At 50.2% G+C, this 20,213-nt stretch overlaps 2 protein-coding genes across 10 annotated transcripts in view; both read left to right on the top strand.

Moving 5' to 3' along the window:
- The window catches only part of TTYH2 (tweety family member 2), a 41,450-nt gene extending 38,984 nt beyond the window's left edge, over positions 1–2,466 (top strand). For both annotated transcript variants that reach the window (XR_011422833.1, XM_023652108.2), the window contains exon 14: positions 539–2,466. Coding sequence is in view for 1 of the 2 variants with exons in the window: in XM_023652108.2 (XP_023507876.2) it covers positions 539–619 (81 nt within the window). In the remaining variant the exon portion in view is untranslated. The remainder of the gene's footprint in view (positions 1–538) is intronic.
- A 7,002-nt stretch (positions 2,467–9,468) lies between these two features.
- Positions 9,469–20,213, top strand: part of DNAI2 (dynein axonemal intermediate chain 2) — a 31,612-nt gene continuing 20,867 nt past the window's right edge. For 2 of the 8 annotated variants that reach the window (XM_070226010.1, XM_023652103.2), the window contains exons 1-4: positions 9,469–9,735; positions 15,015–15,208; positions 16,678–16,839; positions 17,835–17,956. In XM_070226010.1, coding sequence (XP_070082111.1) covers positions 15,026–15,208; positions 16,678–16,839; positions 17,835–17,956 — 467 coding nt within the window. In that variant the 5' untranslated portion in view covers positions 9,469–9,735; positions 15,015–15,025. Of the gene's footprint in view, positions 9,805–15,014; positions 15,209–16,677; positions 16,840–17,834; positions 17,957–20,213 lie in introns of all 8 variants that reach the window. The other 6 variants (XM_023652105.2, XM_014738996.3, XM_023652104.2 and 3 more) reach the window with 6 other exon arrangements.

Raw genomic sequence — 20,213 nt, 5'->3', positions numbered from 1 at the left:
CATTTCATCCTTTCAACGTAATTGCTGAGTGCTCTCAGGTCCATTTTGCAGGTGGGGAAACTGAGGCTTGGAGAGGTTAGCGAACCTCAGCCAAGGTCATGGGATGAGTAAGAGGCACAGCGGGGATTTGAACCTGGTTCTCTGAGTCTCTGGGCCTAAGCCCTCCATCTGCTCGCTAGGCGGGCTCCTGAGTGCACTGGACGGCACCTGACACTCCCGCATGTCAATCGTGTGCACTGGAGTGCATGTGGCAGCCACAGCGGAGGGAGGGTAGCTGGTCTGTGTGTGTGCCTTTCATTTGAGGCTAGGAGCCAGGTGTCCTGATGGCCCCAGGCCTGGAAGCATCGCCAGCCAGGAAGGCTGCCTGAGCCACTCAAGTATCCTCCAGTCCCCGCAGTGCCTTGTCATTAAAACTTGGTGCCTAGCTGCTGTGGCTGGCCCGCTCTCGCACCATCAGGAGTTCCCAGCACCTTTACTGGTATGGTGTTTGGTTTAACCCTGTGTGACCCTGTTGTGACTGTCCCTCTCTCTCTCACAGTACTCTCCCAGCATGAGGGCCACCTACCTGTCCGTGGCGGATGAACACCTGAGACACTATGGGAATGAGTTTCCAGCCTAACACACTTTCAGGAGTTCCTGCCTCCTGGATCCGTTTTGGTTTTTAATTAATGCAAATGCAAGCTGCGTTTCTTTAATAGAAACCAAAGGCATCTGGAGACCCAGCTCAGGCTGCAGGACTGGAAGGCTCCTGCTGCCGCAGAGGAGCGGCTGAGATTCCAGGGGAGTCAGCCTGGGGTTGGCTGAGATTCCTGACCGAAGCCCCAGGCAGACAGAAGACCCCTGACTTGGACCAGACTCTCCCTCTTCTGGCCTCCTCTCCACACCAGAAATGCCCCTCAGGTGCTTGGGCATCCCTGAGCTGGGAGCCTGGTTCAGCCCTATGTCCCACCCTCACCAGGTGGGGAGGGGCTGGGTCAGGCTCAAGGGTCCCATTGCCAAGACTGTCCTGCTAGCACGGCCAAAAGCCCAGGTGACTGCTCTCGGAGTCACCTCTCTCCTGGCTGCAGGAATGGGCAGCATTTCCCTGCAGGTAAAGGTGGGAGGCTGATCAGGAGATGCTTTGAAGGGAGGTGATGTCCCCGATGAGACCGGACACTGTCCAAAGTAGTCTCCCGGGGCCAGATGGACTCTTCCCGGGCCACACAGGGAAGGCATTGGAGAGCTCTGCATTGGAGGCTGGTGGCTCCAGGGCCAGGGCACCGCAGGCTCGTGGCTGAAAGCCTGCCCCGTTCTGCCTGTCTTTCTCAGCCCTCCGGTGCCTCCCCTCCAGTCCAGAATCGGGCTGGGAGTTTGTTTGCTGCAGATAGGGGCGGTCTCAGGTATGAACAGACACTTTGAAAGCAACTTCACTCTTTTTTTTTTTTTCAGTGTTTGAAATATTTTGATTATCCAAAGAATTGAAACTCATAACACATCCCGTTTTTACAGTAGATTTGGGGCTCATTCCTTACACCTGGTTTCTATACCATGACTTTGCAGATTTTGCCAGCATCAACCAGCCAGTTCTTTATGGATCTGGAAGTGGGGGAGCGGGGATTTTTAAACAAAATAAAGATCAGTGAGACATCCCGGCCCAAGCGGCTGTTTGATGGGGATGTGGGTTCATCCCCCTCAGGGGAGGCCCTTTAAGAAAGGAAAGAAGCTAAGAGGGACAACGGAGCAGAGCCCCCGTTCCAGGGAAAGGGCCGCATGCCCAGGTCAACTGTCCCCTCCCTTTTGTCTTCAAGCAAGTTTGTCATAAAAGGTTTCAGCACAGTGGGACGATTGTGTCTTGACCTGAAGACAGGTGTCTTCCCTACCTCCCCTCACTCCCTGTCCCCACCCTGTTGTCCTGGGCCCCTGTGCTGTACCTGCTCGGTGAGAAGGAACTTGTTGGCCAGGAGGTAGTAATGACCCACCATTATGCCCGCTCAGGGCCCAGGGTTAGGGTCTTCGGTGCTTCCACCCTCCTGTCAGCTCAGAGTGCACCACGCTGAAGCCCCCCCAGCCTCGCCCACCAAAGCAGGGACGTGGAGGGGTGGGAAACGGGCAAGGGCTCTGTTTCGGTTTTGGAAGAGCCACCTTCACATCAGAACACTGATAGCAGAGTGGTTCTCGGCCCCCAGCCAAGCCTCCACGGCAGAACGGGGCCACAGGGCAGCCAGAACCCGGTCTCACCTGCATTAACCTGTACATACTGTGCGCCAGAAACACACCTTCAGATGGCCGCGTCGCATGCAGATGGCAACTCTGCGACGTCAAGGTGTTGCTTCTTAACGTTCTTTGTTGGCGACTAGAGAGTTGTTTTTAATGCATGTAAACTAAACCAGAATCCCTTGGGTGGTTCCTGAAGGAGCCAGGTGGGCACATCTCTGCTCGATCCATGTGCGCCTCACCTGGGGGAGAAATAAACCACTTGTACTAAAATGTGCTCTGAGTCTCTAACTTCCTCAGCTGCGGGAATAAGGAGGGGACCGAATGGTCCCTTCTGGCTGGGTATGCAGTAGGAGGGCCTCAAAGCCGATCTCAGTGCAAGGATTGAAATGTGGGCTATTGAGTGAATGTCACAGGGCATCTCTGTGGCCTCCACTACTCCTCGGGACAAAGGACAGGACTTATTTCTGCCCTAGTCTTTCTCCAAAGTTCCTCTTAACGGCCACTGCTCTTAATGTTGCTGATAAGTAGCATTTATTGGACACCTGCAATGTACCAGCGACTTGTCCCAAGTATTTATGTTAATTGTTAAACTTCATCGTAACCCTAGAGGTCATTTGTTTTGCACATAAGCCAGCAGAGGTGCAGAGAGGGTGAGGACTTGGTTGGAGCGAGGAGCAGAGCCCGGAGTGTCTAACCCAGAGCCCAAGCGGGTGCCTCCACAATGCCATGGGCTTGGGGCGGTGGTCACACAGCGGCCGCCTCTCCCGGGTGAGGCACGCAAGGCTGCACGCCTCCCCTAGCTGTGCAGCAGGTCCTTGCTGATCTCTTCCTAAACTCTGCACCTCCATAGGGTGCCTCTCCGGGCAGGGCCCCCCAAAGTGCACAGCGCCCTTCATGCTTCCTGCATGTCTCTCATTTGTCTGGTGAACAGCTGAACCAGCCTGGGGCAGCCCAGAAGGGCACACTCCAGCTCCACCCATGGCCCTAAGCTACTGTTTCTGTGCAGGAGCTGGAGTTTCCTGAAGGGAGCAGCTTGTGCCTCTCTGGGGAGCATTTGAGGTGAGATGCAGGGGGCTCTGTGCAGTGGAACATGCCAGGCTCTGAAATGCACATACCTCAGAGCTGAGCATCATGACTAGGGCTCCCTCGAGTGCAAATGTTTCTCCCACCCCATTCGCAGAATGACCTCCTTTCTCCCTTGTCTCAGGATGCTGAGAGCAGCGGGGGAAAGGCTTGGAGCAACGGGGAAATTCTTTTCTATAACGAATCTGATTTTTTTTAAGGTAAAGGCAGCTCAGTGCCCAGTGAGATTTGTTTTGGGGGCTTTCATTGTCTCTGGGTCTGCAGGGAGACCAGAGCTGCAGGCCGGCCCTGCACCAAGTAGGAAGGAGGCCGCATGGGAGTGCACATGCTCAAGGGAGATTTCCATCACCACGTGTGTCACTGCCTTTCCTATGGGCCAGCACCAGTCTCTCACCCACGGGAAAGGGGTGGGGTGGGTAGGCCTCCCAGCCAAGCACGCCTCTCTTACCCCTGCCAGCCTGCCTGCTCAGCCTGACCATCCCCACATGTCTCTGAACAGCAGCCTGACTCCAGACCCAGGAACTGAGAAGAGCAATGAACTCCATTAGGCCCCTCTGTAAGCCAATCCTTTGCCAGCAAGGCATATGTCTGAGTCTGTCATTCAGGGCCCACTTATCCATGTGGAGCAACCAACAGTGTCGGCCCTTCTCCAAAGCTCAGTCATCCGGACCTGTGCTCTGCTTTTTCCTCCTGCAAAGCTGCTCAGTCTTATAGTTCAAAGTAGCAGGGACGACCTCTGCCTCTAGACTCACAAACTGCTGCTGTAACAACACTCAAGAGGCCTGGCATGCCCGTTGCCAAATATGCCCAGATCAGGAGAATTTACCTTCCTTTCTTCCCTCTTTCATTCAACTAAAAATGTATTGACTGCTTAGCACAGGAGCCGTCAAATTCTGCCCTGTGAGCCCAGCCTCATATGGCTTATGAGTAAAGAATAGATTTTACACTTTTTTTTTTTTTTTTTGCCGAGGAAGATTCACCCTGAGCCAACATCTGTTGCCAATCTTCCTCTTTTCTTTTTTTTTCCACCCCAAAGCCCCAGGACATGGTTGCATATCCTCGTTGTAAGTTGTTCTACTTTTTCTATGTGAGCCATTGCCACAGCATGGCAGCTGACAGGTGGTGTGGTTCCGTGACCAGCAAGCGAACCTGGGCCACTGAAGTGGCGAGTGCAGAACTTTAACCACTAGGCCATCAGGGCTGGCTCTAGATTTTACATTTTCTAATGGCTTAAAAAAAAAATCAAATATTTGAAGCTGATTTTGATGGTAGAGAACACTGACTTTGAACCTCAATTAAGCATATTGTTATCCCCCCTCAAAGAATTCCATTCTTCTCATTAATAGAACTGTATTACAAAAAAATTGTGCTCTATTTATATATTTTGAATTTTATTAATCAAAAATGTGTGGGAATAGGTTTTCTCTCTCGTCAGATAAGTGTCTACAAAGTGTCTTTGATTTTGCCTCTTAGCTTACAGCCTAAAATATTCACTGTCTTTTACAGCACTTTACAGTTTGCTGGCCCTGGCCGGGCATGTCAGCCTCTCTCAGTGCTGAGACTATAGAAACATCAAAGTCAATGGTGGTCCTTCACTTCATGGAGCTTATAAATAGGCAAGAAAGGCTTCCTGGTTGATAGACGGCGTCCTTCCACTGTGTCCTCACAGGATGGAAGGGGCTAGGGAGCTCTGTGGGGTCTCTCTTGTAAAAACACTAACCCCATTCATGGGAGCTCCCCTCTCATGACCTAATCTCCTCCAAAAGGTCCCACCTCTTAATGCCATCCCCTTGGGCATCAGTGTTTCACCCTGTGGATTTGGGGAGGACATAAACATCCCAGCCACAGCAGGGGTGTATGGGAACTCTTCATGCTATTTTACAACTGTTTTCTAAATATAAAACTGTTCTAAAATAAAAAGTTTATTTTAAAAAAAGGAGAGGCAGCAAGGATGCCTGCTTTTGCCACTTCCATTCAGCATAGTGCTGGAACTCCTAGCCAGAGCAATTAGGTAAGAAAAATAAATAAAAGTTTTCAAAATTGGAAAGGAAGAAGTAACGTTATCTCTATTCACACAGGACATGATTTTGTATGTGGAAAATTCTAAAGATTCCACCAAAAGATTGTTAGAACTAATAGACAAATCCAGCAATGTAGCTGCATACAAAGTCAACACACAAAAATCAGTTGTATTTCTATACACTAACAATGGACAATCTGAAAGAGAAATTTAAAAAACAATTCTATTTACAATAGTATCAGAAAAATAAAATACTGATGAATTAACCAAGGAAATGAGAGACTTGTACAATGAAAACTATAAAACATTGCTGGAAGAAATTAGAGAAGACGTAAATAAGTGGAAAGACATCCCATGTTCATGGATTGGAAGATTTACTAATAAGATGAAAATACTACCCAAAGTGACCTACAGATTTAATGTAATCCCTATCAAAATTCCAACGCTTTTTTGCAGAAATAGAAAAACCTATCTTAAAATTCATATGGAATCTCAAGGGACCTTAAATAGCTAGAACAATCTTGAAAAAGAAGAATGAAGCTGTAGGACTCACATTTCCTGATTTCACAACTGACTACAAAGCTACAGTAATCAAAGGAGAGTGGTATTGGCATAAAGTCAGACGTATAGACCAATGGAAAAGAACAGAGTCCACAAATAGACCCCTGCATACATGGCCAAATGATTTGCAACAAGGAGGCCAAGACCATTCAATGGGCAAAGGGCAGTCTTTTCAACAAATGGTGCTGGGAAAACTGGATACCCACATGCAAAAGAATGAAGTTGGACCCTTACCTAAGACAATATAAAAAACTCAAGGGCCAGCCCAGTGGCGTAGTGGTTAAGTTCATGCTCTCTGCTTCAGCGGCCCAGGATTCATGCGTTCGGATCCCAGGCACAGTCCTACACACTGTTCATCAAGCGATGCTGTGGCAGCGTTCCACATGCAAAATAGAGGAAGATTGGCATGGATGTTAGCTCAGGGCAAATCTTCCTCACCAAAAAAAAAAAAAAAAAAAACCCCAAAAAACAAACAACTAACTCAAAGTGGATAAAAGACTTAAAGTGTCAAAAAGCTTTAAAATTTAAAAACTATAAAAACTCTTAGAATAAAACATAGGGCAAAAACTTCACAACATTAGGTTTGGCAATGACTTCTTGGACATGACACCAAAGGCACAGGCAACAACAGAAAAAACAAACAAATGGGACTTCATGAAAGTTTTAAAAATTTGTGCATCAAAAGACACTATCAACGGAGGAAAATGGCAACCTACAGAATAGGAGAAAATATTTGCAAATCATATATCTAACAAGGGATTAATATCCAGAATATATAGAGAACTCAACAACAAAAAAATACCTGATTCAAAACTGGGCGAAGGATTTAAATAGATATTTCTCCAAAGAGGACATACAGATGCCAATGAGCCTGTGGAAATATGCTAAACATCACTAATCAGTGGATAAATGCAAATCAAAACTGCAATGAGATACCCCCCCTCACATCAGTTAGGATGACCGCTATCAAAAACACAAAAAATAACAAGCGTTGGCAAGGATGTGGAGAAATTAGTACCCTTGTGCACTATTGGTGGGAATGGAAAATGCTACAGCCTCTGGGGAAAACAGTAGGGTGGTTCTTCAAGAAATTAAAAATTAATAAATGCTATTAAGTAAACAGGATTACCGTATGATCCAGCATTCTATTGCCCTAAAAAATTGAAAGCAGGGTCTCAAAGAAATATTTGTACACCTATGCTCATAGCAGCATTATTCAGAGTAGTAAAACGTGGAAGCAACCTAAATGTCCATCAGTGAGCGAAGAGATAAAGAAAATGCAGTACAGACATAGAATGGAATACTATTCAGTCTTTAAAAAGGAGGAAAATCCTGACACGTGCTGCAACACGGACGGACCTTGAAGACACGACGCTAAGTGAACTGAGCCATCACAAAGACAAATTCTGTGTGATTCCGCTTACGTGAGGTACCTAGAGGAGTCAAAATTGTAGACAGCAAGTAGGACCGTGGTTGCCAGGAGCTGGGGGAGGGGAGACTGGGGAGTTATGGTCTAAGGGGTACAGAGTTTCAGTTTTGCAAGCTGAAAAGAGTTCTGGAGATGGATGGTCGCACAAGAATATAAATGTACTTTGTACCACGGAACTGTATAGTTAAAAATGGTTAAGATGGTAAATTTTGTGTTATTCGTATTTAACCACAATTTAAAAAATTAGAAAAAGAAAGGGGGGTACATCAGTGCAGTGGACTGTGGGCTGGCCTGGGGGACGTCCAGGGCCGGGACTACTCGAAGCAAAGTTCAGTTGCCACTTGCACTGTGATTGGGTGGAGATCTGAAAGACACCGCAACTTTTTTTAACTGGATCCCTGTGTATACTCCTAATTATATGACTTCATGCTGGCTTCTACTGGCTTCCCAGGGCGGCTGAGACCGCCTGCCAAGGGGTGACGACTGTTTTGCCAGTGAACAAAGCCGCTGTCGGCGGTTGGCAGCGTGTAGGCCTGCTGAGTGAGGGTGGGGGTGGGGAGCCTGTGATAAATCATTGCAATAATATGAGACAGGTGGCTGCATTTTCCTTCCAACTTTTCCCACTTTCCCCTTCTTTCTACCCGCTCCCCCCGCCTTCCCCACCCAGGGAATAATGTGTGTGCAGAGAGCCTCGCTTCCCAGAGCTGGGGGTGGAGTGAGGAGGTGTCTATGGTTGCAGTCCCAACCCGCCCGCGCTCCTGGGGAAACCCATCTGTTTCTTGCTTCTGGACGCTTTGTCTGGGTCTGATTAGCCTCTGACCACACCACGCCGGTTCAGTGGGGCTTTCAGACACTCTGCCCCACAGCCCCCATCACCCCTCTCAGTGTCCACCCCAAGGAGCCCTTTGCTCAGAGCAGCTGGTGGGAGCGGGAGCCTAGTTGGTGGGAGCTGGTGGCAGCCGTCACTTATGGGCTTGTGTTTGGTTAGTGTGGTTGGGCAAGGTGCCATCTTATTGGGAATTTTGTCGCACCTGCCCAGTTAAAGGCAGGTGGGTAGTGGTGAAGACACACTTATGGAGAAGTTGGGAAGCTGGAGGGGAACGTTTGCTTTCTTCAGGCACCTTCAGAGCTCCAGAAACCCTGGGAAGCTGTCCAGATGCCTTAGCCTGCCTCTCTAGACCCCCCACCCCCACCCCCACACACTGACCCCAGGTGCCCCTTGCAAATTCCTTTCTCATTTCCCCCTGCAGGGAATGTCAGTTCCAGCCACAATGATGCACCAATCATCCCCGAGGTTGCCTTTCTTCCCTGACGACCGCCCCTCCCTTGCTCTCACTATGCCCTCCCCCCCCCAATCTGGAATGCTCTCCCCACTCCTTCCCTCCGCAACTCATAACCGTTTCTCAAGGCTCGGTTCCAACCCTAAATCCCACTTCTTGGATGACGCATCCCTTGTCCGCCCCAGTCCAAGTCTCCGGCCCCCATCCCTGAACGTGGGTCAGCCTGATTCCCCGCCGTGGGAAGCACAGCTCTGGCCTTCGTTTGGTCCGGACTCTGCCATCAGCACGAGGCTGGGCACTCTGCTGTGTCATCTCAGTTGATCCTCCCTCCCAATTAGCCCAAGTGCTGCCTCTGTCCCTACATTTTGCAGATGAGGAAGGTTGAGTCTTAAAAAACGGAAGTAACTTGCCCAAGGTCATGCGATTAGTAAGCGGCCAAGCTGGGATCCAAACCCACAGCTTCTAGCCCAAATCCCCTTCTTTTAGTTTACATTATCTGACTTCATTGCCTTAAGCCTAGGAGAAACTTCAGTTCGTTCATTCATTCATTCAATGAACACAACATATGCTTACAAAGTGCCAACCACCAGTTAAGCTGTGGAAACACCCAGCCCCTCCCCCCCAGGAGTTGCCATTGCAGTGGTGTGGTCAGACTTAGGGTTATTATAGGATGGGCAGGGGGGATGGTAGCAGAGGGGAGGCTGCTGGTTATAATTCCCATTTAGTGGACGAAGAAACTGCAGGAAGGAGTGATAAAACGACCTGGCAGATCACAAGCAAATAAACAGCATCACCCCCCAGGGCGCAGGACTTCCCAGGCGCTGACTAGTTTGCATTTTCTCAGGATATTGCCCAATTGCATATTTGTAGACTTGGATAAGCGCCTTGGCAAAGCCCCTACAGACGTTTATCACGGCTGGTGTTTGACTAACTTGGTTAATTTTTCTCCGAACTGCACAGTCCTCCAGAAGAGGGAGAGGGGACAGGCGGCGTTTCCCATGTGGGCGGACGGCAGGTCACGTGCTCCGTAGCCCTCCCCGGGCCGGGCCGGGGTTGCTAGGCAACGGGTAAACTCCTCGGCTCCGAGCCGTTTGAGAAGCGCTAGGGCCGGCACCGGGGCTCGGGCGCGTCCCCAGAGGCCCAGCGGCAGGAGGAGCGGACCGACGGTAAGGGCGGGCTCCGGGAGGACGTCCGCGGCTGAAGAGGAGAGCGAGCGAAGGGGAGAGCCCCCGAGGGTAATGATCACCAATAGTGCAAGACACCCCTCGTGGCGGCGTCCTTCTGGGATAGCTCTGCCGGATGGTGGATGCCAGGACTAGCGCTCAGAGTGTCCCCTGTTAGTCCTCGCTGCCCTCAATACCCCCCGAGTCACAGGACCCTGCAAGTTCTAAACACCTTGGTTCCTGCATCCCTACTCCCAGGCAGTCGGGTCCCGATCTGATCTGTCTCCTGCAGGGGGCAGGAGACCTCTGAGGGGTTTACAGCCGAATGGAAAATAAAACCAGGACTGCCGAGGCCGGAGCATGGGCCCGAGCAGAGGGGAGCTTTCTGATCAAAATCAATAGTGACTGAGCCCCTGCTCCGGGGCAGGTCCTCTAATGTATCTATTCCCCAACCCGGGAGTGGGCACTCTTAGGCCCCTTAGGGTATCATGGTCAAGGTCACATGGTTAGTTCTCCTTCCCACAAGTTCAAAGTTTATCGCATTCTCTTGAACCACAGAAGTGCGTTCTTCTCCCAGCTTTCAGATCCTGGGTTTTCTCCTCTCAAATCACCTTGCTATGCCTTGTTTTTTAAGTTAGAAGAGGAAGAGGAGGGGGAGAGAGCTTCAGGGGAGAGCCCTGGGGGAGGGTTGGTGTCAAGTTCACGCACTGAGCGTGTGACAGAGGGAGTACTGGGGTCCTTTGCCGTGTCAAGCACTGCAGATGGGGTGAATAAAAAGAGCGCAGTCTCCCCTCAAGGGGACAGCGTTGTCATGGGGAGAGCAGGCGAACACCGACCCAAGTCACCCTCCTGTTCTGGAGACCTCCCCATCCTCCTCATCCTCCACCTGCCTGGAGCTCACCCCAGGCTGACCCCAGCGTGCTTAGCGTTGCCCTAGGCGGGTGTGGATTCCTCAGGAGCACTGCCTCTCTTGAAGGCAAGTGAGTCCCTTAGGACCCCAAATTCCAGAAGGGGCACAAGACATAAGAGGGAAGGGAGCTCTCCCCGGCCAGTTACCCATTGGTCCCTGCACACAGACTGGGGCCTGCCCCAGGGACACGAGGAGGAGGAAAATCTTCTCATCTTTCTACCATCGTGGAGTCTAGTGTGGACGGAAGGTGGTCAGCCTCCACTTGCCGCCCTGCTAAGATCCCACACCACGCTCCTCGTTCCCGCCCTCCCTCGCCTCACTCCCGGCTTGGAAAACATGATTTCTCTTAAGCCACTCGAGGTGGGGATGGGGGGGTTCCTTCCAGGAATTACTCCACTAATTATCACTGCATAAGAGGAGTTTTGTTTTTATAATCCATGAAGGTCCCATCTGACTGCCCCAGGATGCAGGAGATGGCTGCGTTTTTGGTGTTCAGACCAGCCCGTCTCTGTTTCTGTGTCTTCTTGTGTTTAGACTCACTGCAGAGTTCTGCCTGCAAACTCTGGGTCTCTGGGTTCCCACAGGGGGGCCATCTCCTCCCCGAAGCCCCCAGAGGGCAGCGGCACGGCTCTGCCTGGCTCCGAAGCGCTCTCTGCAGAGAGCACTGCTGGGGAAGCCCAGCCTGGGGCGCTTGTCTCACCAGAGTGGGAGGGACCTCCTGAGACCCCTGCTCTGACCTCTCCGTTCATCTTCGTGCCCTGCCGGCTTGTGAGAAACAGCCCACTCCAGGCCCTTGAATGAGCTGTCTTCCCACCACATGGCCAGCTTTCAAATGTCCCCTCTGTCTGCCTCCAGATAGCAAACAATGCCTCTGTTCTCGCTCCTGGCTTGGCCTTGGGAAGCACCCAGAAGGGAAGCAAAGCTGTTAAAAACATGATCTGGGCTAGAGATGCTGTTTTTGTCTTCCTGGAGTTTCCTCATGCTCTTAAGCCTCCTTGTGTCCCCCAGGAGCCGCTGTCTCACAGCAATTGTCTTTTAATGGAGGGAGAGACAGGCAGCCAGTAATTGCCTCAGTCTGGGAGTCCTGGGGAGGGGGGGGTGGGGTGGCGGGGTAGGGTAGGGTGAGGGGTGGAGGTACAGCCCCATTGTACCTCAACAATGTGCTGGCAGAGGGGGTGAATTCAATTGAATGTGGTTCTTTTTCATGAGGCCCCTATCCTTGTCCTTGTAAACACATTAGGGCCACCTGCTGCCATTCGTGCTTCTGTCTCCACCCTCTGTCCCCCAAGCCATTGCTTCTACCCCTCCTGGGGAGAAGAGCGTCTCCCAACCACTCTTGCTTTCTGCAAGAGTCTGGTTCAGCTGGAGTCATTCTGGAGTTGGGAGTGGGATGGGGGAGTGCTGTCTTCAAGGGACGGTGTATGTGGATGCAAAGGGACCTAGGAGTTAACCCTTCCACCTCATCCGCCTCGCCTCCTGCCCCAGCTGCTCCAGGCCCCAAGCCACCCCAGGTACAAACTTCCGGACTGTCATACAGCTCTTGGCCTTCCATCTCAGGGGTCAACAGCCAGGGCCCACTGGTCTGGTTCCTTGCAGCCCTGGACTTGTGGGGAGGTAGATCAGACACATGTCTGGTCCTAATATTTATCTCGAATGGTTGTGAAAAACATGAATTGCTAGGCCCCACCCCAGATGTAGAGATCAGCATTCCCAGGAGCAGGGCTGGGAATCCCTATGTTTTGAACAAACATCCCAGGTTTGAGAAACAGTGGTTGAGAGGTTAAGAGCCCTCACTTTAACTCGGTGGTTCTCGACCTTGGCCACACACTGGAATCACCTGGGGAGTTTTAAAAATACTGCTGAGAGATTCTGATTGTTAGTCTGCAGTTCAACCTGAGCACTGAGAGCATGAGAAAGCCCTCCAGGTGTTGCTAAGTGTGCAGCCAAGGTTAAGAATCGCTGCTTTAGAGCCACACGTGTCTGGTCCTCGCTCCGCCTGGATTTAGGAACTATGACCTTCGACCTACTTAATCTCTCCAGGCATCCGTCGCTTCATCTGTAGAATGAGAACTGTGATAACTCTTTTGGGGGTTGCCATGGGCATGCAGTGAGAGTGCCTGTAACCTGCTGGTCACAGCACTCGGATCCGCTGGGTCTTTATATCTTCTGGATACAAGTCCTTTATCAGAGATATGATCTGCAAATATTTTCTCCAAGTCTGTGGCTTATCTTTTCATTTTCTTCATGTTTCTTAATGTCTTTTGAAGTGCAAACATTTTTTAGTTCTAAGGAAGTCCAATTTATCATTTCTTTTCTTTTATGGACCATGGTTTTGATGCCATAGCTAAGAAATCTTTGCCTAATCAGGATCACTAAGATATCTCCCTATGTTCTTCCTGCTAAGTTTTATAGTTTTCGTTCTTACGTTTGCACCTGTGATCCATTTTGAGTTAATTTTTATGTACGGTGTGAGGTAGGGGTCTGTGGCTGTTCTTTTATATGTGAATGTTCAGTTGTCCAAGCACCATTTGTTAAAAAGACCATCCTTTCCCCATCAAGCTGCCTTAGCACCTTTATCAAAAAGCAACTGACCGTAAATATAAAGGTTTATTTCTGAGCTCTCAATTCCATTCATTGATCCATATGTCTGTCCTTATGCCAGTACCACACTGTCTTGATTATTCATAGTTTTAATAAATATTTCCTGGATAAGTAAGTGGAAACTATCATCAGAACAAATATAACCATGCAGTTTGGCATTCATAAAACTTGTGAATTCCTAGAAAAGTCTATGTAATTAGATTTAAAAAAACAAAAAAGAATAATTTTGGGTCCCCGGAGGGTATTTTTGGGCAAAAACTCCAGAACAAAATTGCTTGGTAAAGAGAATTACTCATCTAGCATTTCCATTGCATTTTTTCATCCATTGTCTAAGTTTGGATAATTGTCTATGAGTTTTACTTAAAGCAGGGGACACATACTCCAAGCATTTCCCACCAGGCCCCCTTTTCATTCACAGGTAGTAGCACCTGCTCACAGGTAGGTAAGAACCTAAACTCTTGTGTGTTGAAAGGCCTTTTGTCGTACATCCTATGCAGTAAAGCTCTTGCACAGTTATCTCCCCACACCACCCCAGCCACTCATCCAACAGCTTTCTTCCTAGGGCTCCCTGCAAGCCCAGGAGCCTTACAGACCCACAATCTGAGCCCTGGGAACCTGCCATCACAGGCACAGCTTCTGAGAGTGAGGAGTGGCCAGCAAATGGACAGCTCTGCTAAACTGCTAAATATTAGACAGACCCCATCAGAGGGCATCCGTTTAAGCCACTGAGACGCACTCAGACCCCATGGAGTCTATTGATGTGACAAAGGTCAGAGGGGTCAAGGTCTCTTTTGGGGCGAGTGAAGAGCAATTTGCAAGAACCGCCCATTGCATTTTTAGGACTTCCAATTAGCGTCAGTGAGAAAACACTCCCTGGTGTTGCATTTGAACCCAGGCTCTGCTGCGGCTGGAGCACTTGCTTTTCACCTTCTCAGCATCCTGACTGCGTCAGGTCTTCAAATGACTGAGTGGCCCAGCGAAGGTCAAGCAGCTAGTGAGTGACAGGGCCAGAACTTGAGGTCAGCGCCCAGCCCAGCCTGCTTTCTAGTTCCCTACTGGGCCTTACATGACCGGGACTGCAGATCAGAGGATTTCCCAAAGGCTGTTCTGCCTGTTGAGGAAGTTGTCTGGCTTTCTCCCCTTCTCGGGCGGATTCCCAGCCCTGTCCTGGTTGGAGTGATGTGGAGGGAAGAGGTTCCAGTGGGGCCCCCAGAGAGGGGTGGAGGGTGGAGTCCAGTGACTGAGGACTCTGGGGTTGGGGAGCCTGTTGGACAATCAGATGGTTGGGTGGGAGAGTTTCCAGAAGAGCCTGGGCCTCTCAAATCTCTACTCTATGATCAGGTCCAGTGGCAAGGAATTTAGTCCAACATAATCACCATCAGTGTTTCCTCCTGCCTCCCAATGAACATATTAGCTCAGTAAAAACTGTATCATGTGGTGAGTAAGAGCTTTGGAGTCAGGCAGACCAGCTGGACCACTTATTAGCTGTGGGATCCTGGGCAAAGCATGCAGGGTATCTCAGTATCAGATTCCTCCCAAGTAAATGACTCTTTTATTGTCCACCTCAGAGAGCAATTGCAAGAACTGAACAAGACAATGCTTAGCATGTTGTCATTACTCAGCAAATTATGTTTTTAAATGCAGAAGCAGCTTCTGGACAAATCCTCTAGGACCCCTCCCTACAACCAGGAGCCACCCCTGGTGAGGCCCCGGGGACCAGGAAGCAGTGGTGCGGGGCCCCTCCCAACACCCCCTCTGTCTGCCCCTGCAGCAGCCGGTACCATGGAGATCGTGTATGTGTATATCAAGAAACGTAGTGAGTTCGGGAAGCAATGCAACTTTTCGGACCGCCAGGCGGAGCTGAACATTGACATCGCACCCAACCCAGAGCTGGCCGAGCAGTTTGTGGAGCGGAACCCTGTGGACACAGGCATCCAGTGCTCCACCAGCATGTCGGAACACGAGGTGGGTCCCTGCCCCGGGGCTTGGGCCAGTGAAGGTGCAGTCCGGCAGGGTGGCTGGCCGGGGCAGGTGAGTGGGACTGGGTGTCCCCATCCACCTGGAAGCCAGTCAGAGTGGACCAATGCAGATGCTGGAAGTGTGAGGACAGAATTGCCCCAAGACCCATCACAGTGCCCAGGGTCAGGAGAACACCCGACACCAACCATTCCCTGGGCCAGGAGAATGTCAATCAAGATATTCTCTGTCCCAGGGGCTCTCGCCTCACCTCTAAGACTCTTACTAGAGCCATTTTGGGCATTTGACGCAGCTGGGAGAGGTATTCTGAGGGAGCAGAGATTTGTATCTGCAGGCAACTCCCAGCTTACGAAAAGAAAAGGGTCCCATAGAAAGTTCTGGTCAGAGGGGCCTTCAAGATAAGGGAACTGAGGGTCATGTTGCTGTTCAAACTCCCAGAGAACTCCCTGTCTGTGTGAACCAGGTGATCAGCTCCTGGTTATGTCAGGACCTGCTGAGAGAAGATCAGGTTGAAGGAGATAACCCATTTGTCACATCCCAAATCAACTGAGTGAAAATCACATCTGATTTGAACAAAACATTTTGTCGGTGGTTCCAGTAACTTATAGTTGAAACGAACTGAGTGTTTTGCTTTCTCGGGGCTGATTGCTGTCACGGAGCCCAGGGTGACTTGTCTGTGGCGTAGCCAACTAAACAAGATGGCCGCCATGAAGGCCATTTGGGTCTCCTGTCAGCTCCACCCTGTCAAGGCTGCCGACTTTTGTAAGCTCTGGCTTAAAAACGAAAAGGAGAAGGGCGGTGACTGCTTAGAGGGGATGGGGTTTCCATCTGGGATGATGAAAAGTCTTGGAACTAAATAGTGGTGATAATTGCATGACATCATGAATGTCCTTAATGCCACTGAATTGTACACTTTGTAATGGTTGAAATGGTAAAATTTATATTATGTGTATTTTACCACAATTTAGAAAATGGGGGAAAAATGGGAAAGAAGGCAAAGTGGCAAGTTTAAGGAGTAAAACTACATCTGTACCATCCTCCCTGTGATGGAATGGGCAAAGCAAATGCAAACTCTTAATTGTTTCAATGTTTCCTATGATGTTGTAGATGGTTGAGTGGAAAAGCATTATTCGCTTCTTTCTTTGGGATCTCACAGAACAGACGGGGGTGCTCCTCTGGTCCGTTAGGATTCGGATAAGATCAGAACTGGATTTTCCTCAGCCACTGGCATCAGCTGCAAAGCTGCTAGCTCCACAGGTGGCACTTTCGTGGCTGCCTGTGACCAGCTGAGGACCAGAAAGTTCCTTGCTGATACCTGAAAATACTGTGGCTTTGGCCAGGGACACCTCCTCGGTCCATCCCTGAGCGCTCGGAGCCCACGGGCCGGGAGCTCCAGGCGGAAGTGGCCAGATGCTTACGCCAGGCGGGCATCCTCTCACCTGGGGCTCTGTGTTTAGGCCAACACAGAGCGATTCGAGATGGAGACCCGGGGCGTTAACCACATCGAGGGGGGCTGGCCCAAGGATGTGAACCCCCTGGAGCTGGAGCAGACGATCCGCTTCCGGAAGAAGGTGGAGAAGGACGAGAGCTACATCAACGCCATCACGCAGCTCGGCTCGGTGAGGCGCCCTTCAGCCCCGTGGACAGAGCCCCAGCTGTCACTCTGGGTCCCCAGCTGTGTGTCAAGCCCTAGTTGTGCCTGGTGCTGTGGCTACTTGTGGGGAGAGCACCGGCCACCTTAAGGAACTTCTCTCTGGGAGCAGGCAGACAGGTCGACAGGTCCACCATAGCGGACCACAGGGAAAGGCGGGGAGGGCCAAGGGCAGAACAGGCTTCAGGAGAAGTCCGAACAGTGGGAAACCCTCTGGGCAAAGAGAACCCCAAAGAACCGCATCCAGCAGCTACCTGCCAATAGGGATCATTTATTCATTCAACACATTTGGACCAAGTTTCTAGTCTCTGCTAGGAACAGTGGAGATCACAACATTGAAATTCACATACATCCTGCCCCAAAGAGTATGTAATCCACCAGATGTCAAGAAATGCTGCAAATGAAAGAAATGCTGTAAAGAGAAGGGACACCTTGCCCTTGTGCCCCATAAGGAGGGAGAGTCGATTTCCTGCTAAAGGGATCGACAAAGACCTCCTGGAAGAGGTGGCCCTTGAGCTTGGGCTTTCCCTTGCTGGACGTTTGGGAGTAATGGGGAGGGCCTCTGGGTGGAGGACCCAGGAGACGGGTGCTGTCTATGGAGTGACGAAGACTTCTGTTTGGCTAGAGCGGTATTTCTTCACCTTTTTTTATTGTCCCCAGTGAGCCTTTTTAGACATTGTTTCCTAATTGCCTCCCTCATGAAATTTTAATACTATACTTATACTGTATATTGTTTATGTACTGTATGTGTATCTGTGCTTTGTACATAAAAAGTAGTAGTATTTTATTCCCAAGAAGCAATTTTCGTCCTTTTGGGGGCAATGTTACCTCCCTTGAAAATGTATGGACTGGAAGGATGGGAAAGACCACTTGATATTTCTTATCCACCCCAGACTCCATCTCAGCCCTGGTGGGGCTGGGGACCCCCTTTACTGCTAAGAACTCCCCGTGTGTCCTCCTCAGATCATGGAGCACTGCATCAAGCAGAATAATGCCATTGACATCTACCAGGAGTATTTTGATGACGAGGACCCAGTGGAAGTGACAGAAGAGGCCCCTTCAGCTAAAACCATCAATGTTTTCAGGTACCTCCATAACTGAGCTGGTGTCTGGCCAATCTGTGTCACCCCTATGGGTGGGTGCTTCCAAAGGTGACTCCCTGCTGATCACTCCATGCCGCGGGTACAATGGCCTCTGTGCTCCGAGCTTGATAAGGAGCAGAGCAATAAAGCGCCCAGCAGCCAGGTGGTCCCTCCCCTGGGGGCAGGTCTGGTTGATGGAAGGGGAGGACAGACTCCAGGGAAAGACTAAGTGAATTTTCAAAGCTGTGAACAAGTAGGGTCGATTCATGCCGTGTAGAGTAGGTACAAAGTCCTGGGCATCAGCGACCCAGCAGCCTTGTGGGCAGACAGGACCCTTGTCCCACACTCTCAGGACTATACCTGGTAATAGCCTCCAAGGACAGCAGCTTGACAGTGGGAATTTATCCCACAGGCGCATGCGTGTGAGATCACCGTGTGCGTGGACAGTCACTACAGCAGGGTGTGTGCTAAGCCAAAGAGCAGAAGCAAGCTAACACCATTGGTAGGGGACTGATTCTAGTGATTGTGGTGTGCCCACCCAGTGGAATACCATGCAGCTGTCAAAACGAAGGAGGCAGCTCCTTATGTGCCAATAGGGAGTGTTTCCAAGATTTACTCTGTGAAACCAAACTGAAACAAACAAGGTGCAGAACAGTGTGTAGAGAGAATTACTTTTTGTTTAAAATACACCTATGTGTACGTGTATATGTGCATGTCTATATATGTATGTGTATATACATGCATGTATGTGTGTGTGCCTGTATATGCGGGGAACACCTGTGATTTCAGAAGTGACTAGCCTCAAATGCCAACTCTGGGGAATTCATTTTGCTACCGTGACCCATGGAGTATCCTGGGAAGCGCTTGACCCATTCCCAGTATGACTAGGAAGACCCTTTTCTGACCCAGTGCTGAGTGGTGGTGTGCAGAGCAGGACCAACCGCTGCCAACAAAGAGCGCGCAGGAGAGGGGCCAGGGTGGGGGTGGGGGGCTGTCTTGGAGAGGGGCCAGGGTGGGGGTGGGGGGCTGTCTTCCCTGCTGCCCAAACCCTGCTGGGGTCTGACCGTACATGTGGCTACCCAAGTAGGATGATGGGTTAGAAATCATCGCGTCCAACTTCTGTGTTTGACAGATGAGGAAAGTGACTCCTCAGCAAGGGGACGTGCTCAGGGCACACAGTGGGTGGGTGACCCAACTAAGGATGGAACTGTGGTCTCCTTCTACTCTAATAGTGCTCCCAGGGAGGAGTGAGGAGGATGACTCACATGATGAGAGGGCTATGTTGTTCCCTACTCTCCTTCATTACTTCTGATTACTTCAAGGAGAAAAGTGTCAGTTTGGGCCATTAAGTATTTAATGCTTTCTATTCTTGTCCATTCTCCTTCCCTGCTCTTTTTTTAAATTAAGAGTTTATTTTGTAGAGCAGTTTTAGGTCCATAGCACAATTGATCAGAAAGTACAGAGTCCCACATCCCTGCCCCCATCGACATCCAACCCCAGAGTGGTAATTTGTCACAGTCATGAACTCACGTTGACACATCATTAACACCCTGTCTGAGTACCATGAACTGGGTGGCTCATAAAGAACAGACATTTATTTCTCACAGTTCTGGAGGCTGGAAGTTCAAGACCAGGATGCCAGCGTGGTCAGGTTCTGTGTCTGGTGAGGACCCACTTCCTGATGCATGGATGGCCTTCTTCTCGCTGTGTCCTCACCTGGCCCGAGGGACGAGGGATCGCTCTGGAGCCTCTTTCATAAGGGCACAATCCCATCCATGAGGCTCCACCCTCATGACCTAAGCACCTCCCACAGGGCCCACCTCCTAATACCATCAGCTTGGAGATTGGGTTTCCACAGATGCACTTCAGAGGGACACAAACATTTAGCCTATAGCACACCTAGGGTCCATAGTTTACATTAGGGTTCACTCTTCATGTTGTACATTTTGTGGGTTTTGACAAATGTATCATACAGAATAGTTTCACTGTCCTAAAACTCCCCCGTGTTCCCCCTATTTATCCCTCCCTCCCCCAAACCCTTGGCAGTGAGTGATCGTTTTACTATCTCTGGTTTTACCTTTCCCGGAACATCAACTAGTTGGAATCACAGTCTGCTGCCTTTCAGACTGGCTTCTTTCACTTAACAACGTGCCTCGTTTCCACCATGTCTTTTCTCGGCTCAATCGCTCATTTCGTTTTAGTGCTGAATAATACTCCAGTGTAGGGATGGACCCCAATTTATCCATTCACCTACTGAGGA

The sequence above is a fragment of the Equus caballus genome, chromosome 11 (genome assembly GCF_041296265.1).
Source record: "Equus caballus isolate H_3958 breed thoroughbred chromosome 11, TB-T2T, whole genome shotgun sequence".
Lineage (NCBI taxonomy): Eukaryota > Metazoa > Chordata > Mammalia > Perissodactyla > Equidae > Equus > Equus caballus.
The sequence above is the reverse complement of the archived record's forward strand: the minus strand, read 5'-3'. Positions and strand labels throughout refer to the sequence as shown.